The sequence below is a fragment of the Mya arenaria genome, chromosome 6, assembly GCF_026914265.1.
Source record: "Mya arenaria isolate MELC-2E11 chromosome 6, ASM2691426v1".
Taxonomy (NCBI): domain Eukaryota; kingdom Metazoa; phylum Mollusca; class Bivalvia; order Myida; family Myidae; genus Mya; species Mya arenaria.
Window position 1 is genome coordinate 1,040,169 of NC_069127.1, and position 18,886 is coordinate 1,059,054.

Here is an 18,886-nt window from a genome sequence, read left to right on the forward strand (position 1 = left end):
ATTTTTGTGTGTTTAAAATGATATTCTTTTTAATATCTTACAGTTTCGATATCTTTCCATCTAGACTTAAGAATGCAAACCTGGTTGACAAAAAATGTTTACTTTATCAAAGATAAAGTTATTTTTTTAAAGATATATTTGTGTTCATATCAGAACGATAACTAGTGAGCTTTGATATAAAAGCTTGCAGTTGGCCCTAGATAACTGAAGACGCAGGAAAAATTGGAGGGGTGAAAGGTAATGCAATTATCATTTTAAGCTCATCACCAACATGTTAACAGAGCAATGAAATTAAAAGAAAGCTGTGATTTCATTTTTCACGATTCTGTGTGAATTCAGATTGAAATTTTGCAATTATAACATTTTCAAAGTTCGGTGTATATGCACGTATTTAAATATGCAAATCGCATTTTTATAGTATTTTAAAGCATTTAAAACTGTGTCTTTACCAAAAGTAGAAATAATGTCTTTTGGTCAGAATCATGATAATTTAGTCAATATCATTTCTATCAAAAACGTATCACAACATAGAATATACGAATAGACATAGGCGTCTACGAATTTTGAGTATCTTCCATTGCCGAGAGTGTAAGATAGGCTCGTTCCGACACGAGCATAGGGTATTTTGCTGAAACGATCTGTACACCCTGTGAGAGGGTCGGGATGAACCTATCTTACACGAGCGGCTATGGTAGATGCTTTTTCTCCCACATCAGGATATGTGATAATCGATAATTGTGATAATGTGGTTGTATAGGATATGCGCGCAGTGATTAATATTATGTTAATAGTGAAATCGGTCTTCTAAGGTGAGTGAAGCATGAATTCTTGGAGGGTGCGTGAAAACTGTTTTATGGTAACATTTGTTTGAAGCGAGAAATAAGGGAGGTAATAACAATGTGGTAACCATTAAAAAGGAGTTCCATACGGGCATTTTATCTTCGCCTGTGGGCAAGATAAGAATTTCTAGCATGGATTATTATTGGATCTACTTATCTGAGGTGGGAGAAAAAGGGCTCTTATTGATAGCACAGAAAGTCAAAACGTTTCTGGAAGCATATATTTCAATGCAAAGGTAAAGTGGTTTTAGTGTAGTATTTAATGTATGGCAACTGTTTGGAGACTGAGATTGTATATTTTATTTTTATTATTATTTATTGTTAGAGTGATACTTTTTGCATTTTGACTCCCGGTACAAAAACAGATCTGAATTATTTGGATATTCTTTTTTCATTGTAATACTGGATTGTCCTCTGCAATGTTTATGCACATGAACATTTCCTTTTTTATTTATTTTGTAAAATACTCATACTGTGGTTAGGATGAATATGGTAACAGCTAATAGTTCTAAATTATATATTAAAATTCATTGACCATTCTATTGACCACTTCGATCTTTCATTTAGTTTTGATACATGATACATATGAAATGCCCCAATTCCTCCGTAGCAAAAGTAGATTTGACCCTTGATAACGCAGTTCAGAACGATGGAAAATCCATAAGCTGAATCAGGCAGTTCTTCAGAGAAATATACATCAGCAATTTCAATGCCATCTGCCGGGAATGATAACAAGTGTTGTGATATCATTGGCGTTTGTTACATTCTATTGTCAACTTCATTTAAAAAAATGTGTAAGTGTATCGTTGCTGGTTGCAAAAGCAGCACCGCAAAGGTAACATCGTTTCAGGGAAATGGCGAATATAAAATTATGGTTGCGAGGAGTAAACTCAACCTGTGTTTTAAAAATGATATTAAAGCATGCTTCCCTGTAAACATTAATATTGATTTTCATAATATGTAAGGTTTTAGCGAAATAATTGATATGAAAGTCATCAACGTCACGTGTTACTTATTTTAATAAAAGTGATGACAGATATACATATATAATCTTTACCTCGTCTTAACACGTCTTCACACATCTCTATGATACATACACATATATATAAAATACCCCTGGCCAGGGTCACACAATCAGGTGTGATTACACAACCGGGCAGGCTTAAGTTTAGTTTAAACTCAATCCCCACAGACAGGAAGGTTTTGAGAATGATATTTACATGATCAACATTTCAAACATTTCTCGTATAGGATTTGGAAAGAAATACAGCTTTTAGAGTTTGTTATAACTGTAAATCTGATATCAATTCAAATGTTGGCTTTAAAGTATTAAACGCGTTTCTCGTTTGATCGAACTATGTGTCATTCTTGCCCGGACATCAACAACAATCCGTTTACACTTAATGTAATAAGACATTATTTTTGACAAGTTTTATAAATATCGATTAGAACATGTCGCCACTTAAGTGTTCATGACAGCTTTTTAAGCATTCGACCAAGTCACATATATGTTAAACTGACTTGTTTCCTGTTTAACTGACCGTACAAGGGCGGTTATCCGAGGGCATAACCTCCGTAAAATTTAATGCACCAGAGAAACGAGTTACTTTGAAACTATACGCCCGTTCATATATAATTTCTATGACAAGGGTAATGGGTCATGTAAATATTTTTACAATGTTGGCAAAGCCAACGTTCAATAACTAGCATTGCGATGTAATTTATCGGCACTCGGCACGATAGTTATATATAAAGAGTTAAAATAGAGGTTGCGAAACACAACGGGAGCTCGTAAATGTACATGTGATCTACTGTGTTAACGATACGTCATCCAGGTTCGTGTACATGTGATCTACTGTGTTAATGCTACGTCATTCGGGTACGAGTACATGTGCTCTACTGTGTTAATGCTAAGTCATTCGGGTACGAGTACATGTGCTATGTTAATTCTACGTCATTCGGGTACGTGTACATGTGCTCTACTGTGTTAATGCTACGTCATTCGGGTACGTGTACATGTGTTCTACTGCGTTAATGCTACGTCATCGAGGTACGTGTACATTTGATCTACTGTGTAAAAGGTACCTCATCAATGTACGAACACATGCTTGCATCTGCACTAATGCTACGTCATCTAGGTATGTGCACATGTGATATACTGTGTACATTCTACGTCATCAAGGTGTGTGCACATGTGATATACTGTGTTAATGCTATGCCATGAAGGTGTGTGCACATGTGATCTACTGTGTTATTGCAATGTCATCAAGATATGTGTACATGAGACCTACTGTATTGATCAAGGTGTGTGCATTCCTAACATGATAACAGCGTACATTCGGTATCTAGAGCACTTTTTAAGTGTATGATTTACGTCATATATGGCATTTACAAAATGACGAGCAAACGGTCGTTCGCACGTAAATATAAGTTTCGCAACTGTGATTTTTATTATAGCTACACACGAACACGTACCAGATGGATACCGCTCCAACATATATACCAGAACAAAAAAAGCCTTCTCCAATCAAGCATTTCACTACATGGTGTCCAATTCGGTCATGAATGATCAAACCTCGCTGTACAAAGGTATAGTACTTTACGCAAATCTAATAGTGGAGAAACGTTGTCTCAAGGCCATTTCAAAACTGGAACATTATGTTTTTTTAAGAATTTTTTTTTTTTATATTATATTAGTAAAATATAGAAAACAAAGAGTTTTTTTCGTTTGAGTTTAATTCAACATAATGGGATATGTTCGTTGTTTTATATTTGAATGATTCGTCTAAGAAACATAACTATAGTGTTTTAATCATTGTAACTTATACAAGTTTTCTTGACCATTTAGAAAGCTAAAAGGGTGCCTGGGCAGCTAGTAACCCAGATAAAATATTCGATCCCATCAATGATACTACCATCCTTTAAGAGTAAGTAGACAAACTATTATCCCAAACACTAAAACTGATTAATATATTTTATTTACAACATTGATCAGTTATATTTGACTTTATAATATTAAAATATTATCAAATGTTGAACAGAACAATATATCACAAACATTTATAATTATGATCATAAAGAAAGATATCTACACATGTAAGAAATACAGGTTAAGATCTGATACGCAGAAGAAGTAAAACACACCAAAAATCAAATTGTTTAAGACAGTCAAACAAATGTCATGACTTTGCCCAGAGCCTGTTTTACATCGGCTTCGTCGTCGGGGGACCAGGTTGAACAGTCGTCGGGCGGGTTGACGTCATAGTAAAGGTGACAGTAGCGCCGGCTGTTTACCGCTGAGCAGCACTGCCGGAAGCCGGTCTCCAGAAGGGCGTTATAACCGGCGTCCCTGTACTCGGCTCCTATAGCGAAAGGATATTCCTTACGCAGTTCACCGAACCTGAAACACGTTATGCACTGCCAGTTACGACGGATCGGATTGGACATGATAGTTACTGCACGGTTAAACTCCGAATCGACGTAAAAAAAGTAAACACTCTGAAACAAAGTATGATATAATTTATTATTGAACTCTGAACAGCTGCGTTAAACCACTGTTAACACTAATATATTTATACTGGATAATAATTTCTTAATGATACTGTATGTTAGTGTATGATCGGTAAAAGTTAATTTGTTGATATCTAGCCGACTCAAAATAAGTTTCATGTTGTCTGACTTCATCGTCGCATACTCTCGATGGATACACTGCTGCTCTTTGTTTTGTTGTGTATGAAGAGACAGCGTAATAGATACCGTCGAAGCCGAAAATGATCTCAACTTATCTGATCTAAGACGACAACTAATGTTTATCGTAAATCATCAATATTTTGCAGTGATTTTAATGCAATGGAAATTCAAATGGACAACTTTTAATATTCTCCTACACGTGTGTATTTGCAAGTACTATCTGTAGCATAGGAGCATAAATACCGAAAGCAGCAGCGCTGTTTTATATCATATGGATTGAAGAACCACGACTCGTAACAGTGGGTATACTGGTCAATGTTCGACCAAAGGCTGTCGTTGATTTTGAAGGTATAGTCCTACAAAATAAATGTATATAATGAGGAAGGTGCTTCGTAATTACGAGCAATGGAAAATCACTACAGAAAGGCGTTACAACCGATCCATTGGCTCATTTTAGAATAAATCAGTGTACCACTTCCATTGACTTTTCGTCTGCTTTTGTATATTGGTCGGTTCTGAAGACATAAGTAAATTATATTGTTCTTGCTATCATATGACAACTGAATGATGTGTCTGATGATTTACCTAACAAATGTCCGTCTTCATTAAATGTTCTCGAGACTCTTAAATCTATGGATAAAGTTATATCTATTTCTGCTGTCATATTCCGTTACCTCTTTCATATCTTGTTCGTAACATGGACAAGGATATGAGTTTTTAAGCTGTTTTCGCGTCCATTCTTTCAATGTCTTGTTCTCATTGAACTTCCGGCATCCCACCTCGTCCCGCATGTCGTCAGTGATGTACGTCACGTCATGCAGCCAACGACCTTTGACCGCTGACAGGAGGTAAACAGTATAGTATTATGCAATTTGTGGTTAACACTTTACCGTAACACGTTTACAACAGAGAGGCGGCAACAGGTAGACTTAAAGTAATACTTAAAACGTTTGATTACCTAATATAAGAGACAGGCATCAACAGAAATCGATATAATCTACTACGTTTTAAAACAGAATAACACAAGTGATGGAAGTTCATGATTTATTCTCAGTAAATCGTCGACTAAAATGTGTTCACAATTATGCAAAAAAGGCTATCGAGGGAATATGTTTTGCTTCTAAACTATCGGTTTTATTTATCGCAAAAGAGTTTGCCGTGGACAGAAAAACATCGTCATCACTTTAGCTCGGGTTTGAGAAGAAAAGTATCAATCGATTTTTTAAATCATTTATATCAATTGCGATATTATAAGAGAAAACACACACAATTTGGGAATAAGTGCAAAATTAAATAGAAGCAGCCACAGTCTACCATATAACAGTGCCGAAAAAGGTTTGGAAGAATCTGTTTTATAAAAAACAGGGAAAGTCTTAAGAATATGCTGCAGACAAAAATATAAATGAAACAATGTCGATTACTGTTGAAATACAACTAAAGAGTCATAATGCTTAGCAACATAAAACATAGCACTTTCACTCGATCAATTTTTTTTGTATATGGATTTGAAGTCAATACCTCAGTTCTTCTGAATTATGCTTCTGAGAAATTTTAAGTGTATAAAAGGCAAAACATTAACAATAAAATGTCGTTCCTATGAACTGTACTTTCAATATAAGATATATATGTTTATTATGTTTCAATCACCTAAGTACTTTTTTACTCCAGACTTACATAAGTATGTGAGTTAGAAAAAAACCCAAAGATATATGCCATACCATTTGCACAATACTTTTCCAAATATCGATGTTTCTTTTAACAGTTTAAGGTCAATAGTTTAAAGACCATTTGAGTAATGTTCCGGATAAATATTAGAATACGGTACAGGAAAACTAATTCATTATATAGGGCGGGTAGGATTAAAGCTCTTGCATACTGCCATTCACCTAATTGTCATGTTTCTAATATTCTAAGATTTCATTCAATTTTTGTTCGACAGCATTATTGTTCATACACTCCGTAAAGGTTAAATGTGTAGATACTAAAATAATGAATGCACCTAGGGTTATGGCTCTTGCTTAATGCACCTGTTCATATTAACCTCGGTCAATTGTTCAAATTGCAATTGCTGACAATGGTGTACCTGACGGGTGGACGAAAAGAGGAATTACAAGGAGGGGACTATGCTTCCCCTCTTGAAAACGTTATATAAATTATTCAAGGTCTTCAGATTTACAAAAAATAGTATTTATATGTTAATAAAAGCGGTGCAACGGACCTTGGTTAACGTTTGAATCGGTCTTAAGGTTGGTGAAGTTGTGGCTGTTGGCGAGAATCTTGCCGGTAAAGTTTCCGGGGAAAGTGTAACCGGCAGCCACTGGCGTGTAGCTGTTTGGTTGGATGCTGAACTCCTCCTGATCGTAGTTGAAGAGTAGGTATGTGTATAGGCCGTCTGTTACCGCAATCACTTGCATTGACAGGTTCTGAAACAATCGGAGAGCAGGTACGAATTAAGGGTGTCCGCTATCACAATTGCCTGCATTGACAGGACCGTTCTGTAAACACCGACATGTAAACAGCAGGTTCGAGTACAGACGCTGTCACAATCACCTGTATTGACAGGTTCTGAAACAATCGTTGTATAAAGAGCAGGTACGAATATAGGGTGTCTGTTACCGATATCACCTGTATTGACAGGTTCGGAAACAATCGGTATATGGAGAGCAGGTACGAATTTAGAGTGTCCGCTACCACAATCGCCTACATTGACAGGATCGTTCTGAAAACACCGACATGTAAACAGCAGGTTCGTGTACAGACGCTGTCACAATCACCTGTATTGACAGGCTCAGATAAAACATATAAAGAGTATATCCGTGTACATGCCGTCCGATTTCACAATCGCCTTCATTGGCAGGTTCTGAAAACACAAACATATAAAGAGCAGGTACATTTAAAGGCCTTCCGTTATTATATTTGCTGATATTGTGATGCTCTGAAAACACACCGACATAGAAAGAACGTGTACAGCCCGTTGTATGAATAGACAGGTTATGTAAACACCGACATAGACAGAAAATGTACAATATTGCCACGATAGCATTGTGGTTTAGAGTAAGAAACGGGTGCGGAATGTCTCCGTTTCAATCCCGCCACCATCATAATAAGCGAAATAAATCATAATATGTACCAGTAGTGCCCTTGCCTGACACTCGACAATAATTTAGTAGTACTGGAAAACACGATGTTCTCATTATTCTTTTTAACCCAGGAAACGCCAATCGATGCCTTGCATACACCATAGATACATAGAACCATAGAGGTGCATACACCATAGATACATAGAACCATAGAGGTGCATAAACCATAGATACATAGAACCATAGAGGTGCATACACCATAGATACATAGAACCATAGAGGTGCATATACCATAGATACATAGAATCATAGAGGTGCATACACCATAGATACATAGAACCATAGAGGTGCATACACCATAGATACATAGAACCATAGAGATGCATACACCATAGATACATAGAACCATAGAGGTGCATACACCATACATACATAGAACCATAGAGGTGCATATACCATAGATACTTCGAACCATAGAGGTGCATATACCATAGATACATAGAACCATAGAGGTGCATACACCATAGATACATAGAACCATAGAGGTGCATATACCATAGATACATAGAACCATAGAGGTGCATATAACATAGATACATAGCACCATAGAGGTGCATACACCATAGATACATAGAACCATAGAGGTGCATATACCATAGATACATAGAACCATAGAGGTGCATACACCATAGATACATAGAACCATAGAGGTGCATACACTATAGATACATAGAACCATAGACGTATTTTCGAAAAGAGCTATGCCATCACGCAGGACTGTCTTGTGTGTCAATTTTTTTCTCATTTTTAATATCTGAATATGACAGGGAATCACTTCTATTTCATGACAAGTATTACATTTAAACACTAAGTCAAGATGACGTCACGGTGGGGTTAAGTCATCATGTATCCAATTAGTTTTACAAGCAATCGACCGGCCGTTACCATTAGTGTCTGCATTATCAGGTTGTGAAACACGTACTGGTAAAATACACCTCTTTGACAAAGTAAAAAATAATACTAAAGCACAGCAGGCGTGGGTCAACGTTCGTTAGTTTTATTCTCAGATTGGTTCAAGGGGACAACTATAAGCATTTAATTAAAGTTATGGAACTTTCTTCCGCTATGCATATGGAAGTAAACATGTGTAACAACTTTAGTTTGAAATTACAAAACCAACCTTCTTCAAATTATGACCATCAAAGCATTTTAGCACGCCAATGAAGACAACGACGACACAAAAACAGTTTATTGGTGTCCTGTTAAAATGTACAGTAGATTTACCTGGTATTTGTAGAGCATGTATCCGGGCATATATGGTGAATGTGTGGTGACATGTTTCCAAGTCACGGCAAATGCAACACTCGCATTGAACTCACTGTTGTCCGAATATTTCCGAACAAGCTTCTGTATTTGAAGGATGTCACTCCTATTTCCAGTGTTGTTAGAAAACACATGGACCCATACACCTGCGCCAGTAATATTCCTTGAGTCGAGGTTTGTCCAGAGAGGGGCAATAACCACGTGATTCTCGACATATTCGGCCCACTGTGTAGAATTCTCCGCGCCAAAGGCTTCATATAGCGGTGGATAGTTAAGTGCTAGGAACCCATTCAAACTTGGCTGAAAAAGCAACACCAAAATAAACGTTAAATGCTACCTAACATTCATGTACATAATGCATCGAATGGGAAATGAAAACTGAACGTTTGTAATCAACTGATAATACGATCTCTTTTACATGATTACATGGTGTTTGTGATTAAAGAAACCAAGGGCCTTATATAAGCTTTCAACGACAAACAGTTCAATGTGGATCTACACTTAAATATGTAGACACGTTTGCATGAATCTCCATTGACCAATTATAAAGCAATGCTTATTAGTATACTATTACTCAACATACTGCGTCGAAATGATCACTATTGTATGTTACAGAACCTAAAGGTTAAAGCCGGGCGTTTCAAGACAGATACCCTGAAAAGACTGAAGTATTGTCCTAGGTAGGGGAATCTTCCCCCGGGGATGTTTACAGGAGGGAGTATCTCGTTGTCTCCGCGGACACCATCTATTACGGCCGGTGAGTTAAAGCTGAGCAGTACCGGACCTTAACGATACAACAACATTTGGCATCGAGGTACAATAGTTTAACTTATGAAATATAATTAAAAAAATAAATAACTTCATGTGAACGACAGGAAACCATATCAATACCATAGGTTAATCATTTCCAGTTATTTAGCCAGTAATCTTGGAAATGTATTTTTCACGGAGCGTGTTTGCTTTGACACTCGTCAATAGCTCGATGATATTTGCCATCGTTGGGTGAAAAACAAACATACGATGACCTATACAATAATCGACATGACCAATAGTAATGTTACTGCTTAGAGTGTTAGATCTGCTGTGTATGATATTGAAGTTGTTGCAGGTATATTTTAAGTGGTTGCATGTTTATAGACCATTAAGGTATTGTGCTTATCAAAATCGCTATAAAAAATCCAAAAAAAAATCGGATTTCTATCATTATTATAATCCCGATGATTTTAAACTCATATGTATAGTAAATTGCTGTTACAAATTAACAAGGTAGCTTAGTTGGCAAAAATAGTATAGATGTCATATGATATATGTAAAAAAAATCAACTATTAATTGGTTCCTTTTCTTAAAGTTAAAAACAAATATTTAATTTTGTTGGTGCAAATCCCCCCCCCCCATTTTTTTTTATAAATAATAGTTTTTCATATAAATATTGCTATTCCGACTGATATAATAGCGCGTAAGGAAACTTGCTGCTCACTGTGTAAGTGAATTGTTAGTGTAATGTAAAAGAATCTAATGTTAAAATATTATGTTAAAATATTGATTATCAGTTCTTTTCTCATGTCTGAGATTTCAAACCTATCATATTATCGTTGTATATATGTTTAATTGAATGTATTATATCTATCATGTAACGAGGAGCACTTTGTGTTCAAGTTACTTAATCAATAAGTTGAATTGAATTGAATTGAATTTAATCTAATATCTAACTGTATTTAAACATGATGATCATGAACACAACATTGTCACGTTTAATAATTTTAAGTGCCTGTATATAAACAGTTTAAATTTATCCGCAAGCTACTTTTTGCACGGTAAAACTCTGTATCCTGTGTTACCTTAAAGAAACACTCTTACTCCCAAATAAGATTCACCATAATTAATATTATTGTTTTAATATTCCAAAATGGATGAATGAATGAAGAAAATATTGGTTCCTATGAAGGATACTGAGTTTGATGTGACAGAAATGAACATACAACACGGTAATTCTACCTGATGAGACTATTGTAGACCACAGTAAATATTTTAGCATTCACCAATCATTTAATAATTGTGCGCTTTCTGCTAATTAATGCACGGTTACAATCTTGTTATCAGTAATTATTATTTTCCAAAAATGTATTTTTAGGGTTGAGCGCTAAACCACAAAAATTCAACTGACTCCATGTGGAGTCATAATAGAATGTACCAGATTTCAATGAAAATCAGTATGTGAAACATGCCTGGAATAATGTTTGATTTACATAAATAGTTCATGTTCAGTTAAAAGTAAGAGTGCGATTTATTTTGCGTATATTAACACTTATAAACACTGATATGAAAGGGAGAACTCCTATATACTACAAAAATCCTGGTAGGGACATAAATGGAATAAGATTGCATAACAATTCTAAAAATAAGGTTCTACAGAGAAGGAAACTCAGAAACTCAGATATACAATACAAATAATTCAATGCGATTTTCTCCTTTCTGTATAGCTCTAGCAGTGAAATTAGCTTAATGGTGAAAGAGTTAGTGAGTGAGTGAGTGAGTGAGCTTTACGGGCAAGCGAACAACCAATAGGAGGTTTCGTCGCTCAAGCCTTTCAGCACTATCAGTGCTTTCATTTAGTAAGTAGTTAAAGGTTTGTCAGTCAGAATTGATGTTTGTTATACATGCGTATGAATTGACTGTGAATAAAAGTGTCGCTTTAAATGTGAGAAATAATTAACGAAAGAAAGGTAAAAAACTGTAAAATGAGCATTTATGATGATACTACTCACTATAACATCCATAGAAAGGGTTTCCTTGCGGATATCCTGGTCGACAGTTGCAGTTATAAGACCCGAATGTATTGGTGCAATCCGCATTCTGACCACATAGGTTCCCGCCATCGCATTCATTTACATCTGCGTGTGCAAAATACAAGTATTTCATTTTTCATCCATAAATAGAGGTTTCATTACGGTTACATATCGTTAAATATATGTTCAATACACATGGTAACCTTTTGCAATGCACTCTGATATATGATAAAGTAAATCCATTAAAACATATAAAAAAACGTAATAGTATCACATGAGATAGGAATGAACACCATTTTATTATTATCTGAATATAGATCGACATTGTATGACCTACTATGTTCATTACTAGGAGTATTTTAACCTCTTGACGGTCGTTGGCTAATGTTATATGCGTTGCTCAGCTACGTCATGTATTTTGACTAGGTATTTGCCTTGCATGACTTTATCCAGAATGCCATTGACATTTAGCTTTGACCGATACAACAGAACATGCATCATTCGATTTCAACTGACCATTCTCGCAGTGTTTGCCAGTCCATCCCCGGTTACAGCCACAGTAGTAGCTGCCAGCTGTGTTAGTACACCATCGAGTCTGATTCCAATTTATCCGACAAAAGTAGTTCCCGACAACAGCACACTCGTCGATATCTACACAAATATCAAATATCTTATCTTTCTTTTACGTACAAATTATCGGTTTACTTGTTATTTAGAACTGTCTTTTGCATTCAAGGCAGTCAATGACCATTAGATTGAGTTGTATCTATAGTTATAAAATCGTAGTATCGGTTGCAATAAAACTGATGTGTTGGATCCGTGGTCTTGTAGTAAAATACCTATATGCCAATCCTTTGGACGAAGGATCAACCCCCCATCCCCTGTTTAACTCTTTAACATTAACGGGAATGACATTAAACCTAGGTCCCACGTGACAATGTTTGACACTGGTGCACTTAAAAGAACCAGAAAAGCTCCACTGTTACATCTCGTCTGTGAACAACGCTCCATCACCTCACACAACTCTCTCTGAGGTCGACGCCTATGGACTGCCCAGTGGCGTCTTAAACGTACAAAGACCCATGTGAAGCTGATAAATCCGTTAATTTTCACTTTCTTCACTACGGAAGTTTTCAATACCTTTTAACTTGTATAATATACTAACACGTACACGCCAGCAAATAAAAGGAGACATTTGCCGTCGATTTTCTTCGATCATTAATACACAATTAATTGGAAAAAGATCTTTACCGTCACATTGTCGGCCTCCGTATCCCTCAGGGTCTGTATAGCCGTCCTTACACGTGCACTCGTAGCTACCATTAAGGTTGGTACATATGGCGCTGTAGTGACACTCGTTACTTCCCGAACATTCGTTAACATCTTCACAGCAGTTTTGAAATAAACATGTTTTAAACATGAAGAACACAGAAAAAAACGAAATACGTTAAAGTTAAAAGATGAATTGAAATTTGATGTTGATTAAACTTTGCTTTGATCTTTAATAAAACATAAACTAGAATGAAATTCCCTACAGGCAAAACATCGGCCTCTTGTCCCCCTACCCCGGATGTCTACACGCGCACTCGTATGTGCAATTTAGGTTGATACACTTGTGCATTTCTTTACTTCCCGTTAATTCGTTCACATTTTTGCGACAGCTACTTTAATTGTGCGATGCACCACTTTCAGCAGATTTACTTTCAGATCTTTACCGTCACATTGTCGGCCCCCGTATCCCTCAGGGTCTGTATAACCGTCCTTACACGTGCACTCGTAGCTACCATTAAGGTTAGTACACATGGCGCTGTAGTGACACTCGTTACTTCCCGAACATTCGTCAACATCTTCAATGAAGTTTTGAAATAAACGTGTTTTAAACATGAAAAACACAGAAAAAAAACGTAATTCGTTTATATTAAAAGATGAATTGAAATTTGATGTTGATTAAACTTTGCTTTGATCTTTAATACAACATAAAACTAGATTGAAATTCCCTACAGGCAAAAAATCGGCCTCTTGTCCCCCCGCCCCGGATCTCTACACGCGCACTCGAATGTGCAATTTAGGTTGATACACTTGGCATGGAAGTGCAATATTTTTTACTTCCCATAAATTCGTTCACATTTTTGCGACAGCTACTTTAATTGTGCGATGCACCACTTTCAGCAGATTTACTTTCAGATCTTTACCGTCACATTGTCGGCCTCCGTATCCCTCAGGGTCTGTATAGCCGTCCTTACACGTGCACTCGTAGCTACCATTAAGGTTGGTACACATGGCGCTGTAGTGACACTTGTTACTTCCCGAACATTCGTTAACATCTTCACAGAAGTTTTGAAATAAACGTGTTTTAACACCATTTATACATGCAAAACACAGAAAAAACATACTTCGTTAAAGTTAAAAGATGAATTGAAATTTGATGTTGATTAAACTTTGCTTTGATCTTTAATACAACATAAAACTAGATTGAAATTCCCTACAGGCAAAACATCGGCCTCTTGTCCCCCCTGCCCCGGATCTCTAAACGCGCACTCGTATGTGCAATTTATGTTGATACACTTGGCGTGGAAGTACAATTCTTTACTTCCCGAAAATTCGTTCACATTTTTGCGACAGCTACTTTTATTGTGCGATGCACCACTTTCAGCAGATTTACTTATTTTGCAATAATGGACAAGCGTTATATATCAGATTAAAACTATTAAAAGTCAGAAGGTACTACCTGAGCACGTCGGTGGATTACCATCCCAGGCTCCCTGAGTCGTGCATGTGATCACTGTAGTGTCTGCCGTTTTATATCCCTGGTCGCACGTGTAGAAGGCACTGTGGTTTAATTTTGTTAGGGTGTACTTAACCTTGCCGTTCGTTATATTCTTTGGCTTTCCACAATCTGGTATAAAAGATAATGAAAAAATCGATACAATTTGAGAACTTTATGCAATGGTTAAAGGTGTTTCATATGCATAAGGATAAAATCCTTAAACGTTAAGGAAATATACTCCCATTAATAAATTATGATTATCATTAAATAGTTCGCTGCCTGACAATAAACGAAATATATGCCAGGTATGAAGATACGTTGAAATTCTTAATTTAAATCAGCTGCATGAATACCCTTAGTCGTGCAATTTTAAAATTGGTACGTTTATTTAAAATAGATTCGCTATGTTTTTACAGGATTGTTTTCAAACTCGATTGCGAGAGCCTACAAGGCTATATAAACTTATCACTACATCATTAAAACCGTTTTTTTTTAATTATCTGATGGGTTTTTAATTTTTCGTCATAGTATTATTTCATCTTAAAGAACGTTACATGTGGCAGTTTTATTCAGACTATTACTTTTCAGAAAGCTCCTCGTTAGCTTCATGACACATAAAGAGTAAAAGTACAAATGAAACTTGACATACCTGCAACACCCGGACGATGCGTTATTGGCTCTGTGGTAAACTGCTCGAATGTTGTAGTGGTCATCGGATGGTAAACTGTAGTGGTGCCCATTGTTGTGTTTACCGTTGTAGAGGATATCGGAAGGTCTACCGCTGAAGAAGTCGGCGTGCGGTCTAATGTACGAGTGCTATTCGATGTACTTTCTGCTGAAGTGATCGAGTGATGTTCTAATGTTGAAGTGCTATTATGTGTGTTTAGGGCAGTAGTTGTCGATGTGCGGTGTAACCTGGTAGTGGTTTTCAGTGTGTTTATTGCTGAAGAGGTTACCGGATGCTGTAATGTCGTACTGCTATTTTGTGCTTTTAACGCTGACGTGGCAGACACACGGTTTAATGTTGTAGTACTATTCAGTGTGTTAACCGTTGTTGTGGTCGCCGGACTGTATAATATTGTAAAGGTATTACGTGTGTTTGCTGAAGTGGCCGACACACGGTTTAATGTTGTAGTGCTATATAGTGTGTTTTCCGCTGTAGTGGTCTCCGGACGGTGTAAAGTTGTGTTGTTCAGTTTATCGACAGCTAAAGTGTTCGTTGAACGAAATACTGATGTCATGTTATTCTTTGTGTTAACCCCTGAAGTGGTCAGCTGATGGTCTAATATAGAAAAGGTATTCACTGTGTTATCTGTTGAAGTGGTCGCCGGACGGTAAATAGGTGAATTGCTTTTCGATGTGTTAACCGCTGTGGGGCTCGCCGGACGGTCTAATGTTGTTGTGTTTTTCATTGATGTACCGGTTTCTGTTTTAATTGCCAAAAATGACTATCAAGCACACATGTTAACAATGTTTCATGTTGTACAAAACATTTTGTTTTATTTAAAACTCTAAAGTTCGATTTTATTTTAAATACAAAAATGAAGAATTGGATAGATTATGATTACAAGCTAAAGTAAAACCTATTGAAAAAGCAGTGGTAAAACAAACAATACAAACATTGCGGAAATCCTACAAGCGTAAAATAAGAAATATATTGTATACGACAGTATTTCGTTGATAATGTATTTAATATAACAGCCTAAAAATACAATTACATGAGAGAGAACTGCTATAAAATAATTCATTTTCTAACTGTTGCCATCTCTTATAAAACGTATTTTCCCATCCATTGTTGCTATTGCGGTCTCTGTATTAAGTCGATTTATAAATAATACATAACCATGAAATATTTTAACAACTTTTTTGATAACCATACATTTCTTTATAAGTTAATAACTCATGAAATGCTATGGATTTGTATGATAATTAATTTAACCATACACCGTTGAATCGATCAGTGAAAAAGAGTTTGACTTTTCCCCCATCGCTTGGAATTTTCAGACAATGTTCATTATATAAATTCACATAACCTGGATACAATAATGGATGTATATACGTTGGCATTATTTTAAAGGATATTTAGTATAGTCTTGTATTTGCATTTCATCGTTTTGCCTTTATCAGTAGTTTAAATGAGCATATAGATATTTTCCAGTGGATGAAGTGTACTTATAATTGTGTTTTTCGATATGAAATAAGGTTAATGAATTTATTGGCTAAGATGCATTTATTCATCTTTTTTTCAAAAGAAACTTCAGTAATGATTACTTGAGTTGACCGATAGTTCGTTCTACATTAAATATTTTCCGTATCATATGCGTAAGTAAATCATTCATTAGGCAAAGTAAAAGTTGTGAAATATATTTGTAAAATAAGGTTATCCCGACATACGGTTTACAAACAATCAATACCATACATAATGTACTTACCAGCATATGTGTGGTGAAGAAAGGTCAGGAGTAGGAATAATGATATGAACTTAAAAGCGAACTCCATCTTATGCGTATATTGCATCGAACCAAATCATACATGGCCTCCTGTTTTTATCTTTATAAATGATTTCTGCACATGTTAAGAGACCATGGAATGCGGACAAAGATTGCTTATCTTTCCTGTGCTACGTCTGCTATTATTTTGTAAAGATATTTATACATGAAAGCTATCAATTGGTCAACTTTTTCCCTGTCACCAGGATGAACTGTTTACCTCTATTCACGCTATGATACAATTGGAACATTCAAATATTATGTAAAATGAAAGGCATATTATTATCGTTTTATTTTTTACATTTTGAACACCTTGTTCAAATAAATTTGAATAAGGGTTTAATTCAATTATTTTCTTTAAATAAACTTTTGATCAAGTAATAACACAGTGAGTGCATGCTTTTGCTGAATCAGTCGAACTGTTGTTCCTTAGTGTCGGGAACGACGTTCGGAACAGTGCATATAAAATATTGTAATGCTGAAAAAATATTTGAGGTTAAAGGTATCTTTAAGAAAACTCGCTTCAGATTTTTTTTTATTATCAAATTTAGAATGTTCTGTTCTCCCATCTTCGTTAAAACGTTAAAATATATATGCAATACAAAAATATGCGGATTTGTCTCAAAGAAAATAGTATTGTTAAGATCAATATTGATAAATTGGTTTAACTTCAATCACATGCAGCAATTCAATATACTTAATAAATATTTTATTTGTTAAGTGCAAGTAAACCTTTAGTGGTTGATGTAGAAAACATATGTATGAAAATCTTCTTCAAACAATTGCCAACATTCGAGCCGAGTAAGATCTATCACCAATGAAACTTACAAATGTCTGTACGGTATCGCATCAAAATATGTTCAATACCTTGTAGTTTTTAAGACTTGTATTTCTTATCTTAGATATGAAAAGTGTGACGAGGTGCAATCAGAAAAAAAAAGTAATGAGTTTTGAATTTTGATATTTTGCTCAGAACAAATAGTATTGATTTGATATATAATAATCCCTTGATTTCTATGTATTGCTCTTCTACTTGGTTAAATCCATCGATTTGAAGTTAATACCTGTATAAATAATGTCCCGGACAAAACTTAAGTGTAGAGATGAACAAGGGAAAATAACTCTAAAACTACTAAAAGGTATGATTCCAGGTTTTGCGAATTGAATGTCTACTCATTGCTATACATCCATATTCATAGACATTTGCATTTTTAATCGGAAAAGCAGCTTCTTTATATAGCTATACTGTAAAAGTCAAAGGGGGCGATACTCTAGAAGTTACGGATGAAGGACAGAGTTACAAATTGGCGACTATATGCTTTTTCCACAGAAAGATACATATAAAAGGTATTGAAACTATTTTCTTACCAGTGTCCTAAAATCAGTTAAGCAGACCTAGGTTGACGTTTGAGTCGTTAAGGTTGATAAAAATTTGCCTATCGGCGAGAATCTTGCCGTTAAAATTTTCAGGAAATGTGTATCCGGTGGACAATGGCGTATTACTGTCGGGCTGGAAGCTGAACTGCTCCTGATCGTAGTTAAAGAGCAGAAACATGTATAGGCCGTCTATAACTGCAATCACCTGCATTGACAGGTTCTGAAATATAACGATATATAAAGAACAGGTACGAGTATTGATCGTCCGTAATCAAAATATCTTGCATTGACAGATTATGGAACACCAACATATAAAGAGCATGATCGTGCACAGGCTGTTCGTTGCCACAATTGCCTGCACTGACAGTTTCTGAAAACACAGACATATTAAGAACAGGAAATTATACAGGCTGCACTGACAGGCTCTAAAACACCGACATATCAAAAACAAGCAATTGTACAGGCTGCACTGACAGGCTCTAAAAACACCGACATATCAAGACCAGGCAATTGTACAGGCTGCACTGACAGGCT

General features: G+C 35.8%; 1 protein-coding gene across 1 annotated transcript; it reads right to left on the reverse strand.

Annotated features, from left to right (window-relative positions):
• Window positions 1-3,978: 3,978 nt before the first annotated feature.
• LOC128236758 (uncharacterized) lies at window positions 3,979-15,226 on the reverse strand. Its single transcript, XM_052951858.1, has 13 exons — window positions 15,136-15,226; window positions 14,448-14,615; window positions 13,912-14,043; window positions 13,435-13,566; window positions 12,971-13,102; window positions 12,236-12,370; window positions 11,699-11,824; window positions 9,586-9,716; window positions 8,894-9,232; window positions 6,748-6,952; window positions 5,204-5,367; window positions 4,773-4,885; window positions 3,979-4,239 (listed from the first exon to the last, which is right to left on the reverse strand). The coding sequence occupies exons 1-13, from the start codon at window positions 15,224-15,226 to the stop codon at window positions 4,008-4,010; spliced, it is 2,100 nt and encodes a 699-aa protein (XP_052807818.1). The 3' UTR covers window positions 3,979-4,007.
• Window positions 15,227-18,886: the final 3,660 nt, after the last annotated feature.

Coding starts and splice junctions, on each gene's coding strand:
- LOC128236758 (XM_052951858.1), bottom strand. CDS start 15,226: ATGGGCACCACTACAGTTTACCATCCGATGACCACTACAACATTCGAG. Junction 12,371..12,970: donor CGGAGGCCGACAATGTGACG/GTAAAGATCTTT, acceptor ATATTTGTGTAG/ATATCGACGAGTGTGCTGTT. Junction 6,953..8,893: donor ACATGCTCTACAAATACCAG/GTAAATCTACTG, acceptor CGATTGTTTCAG/AACCTGTCAATGCAAGTGAT.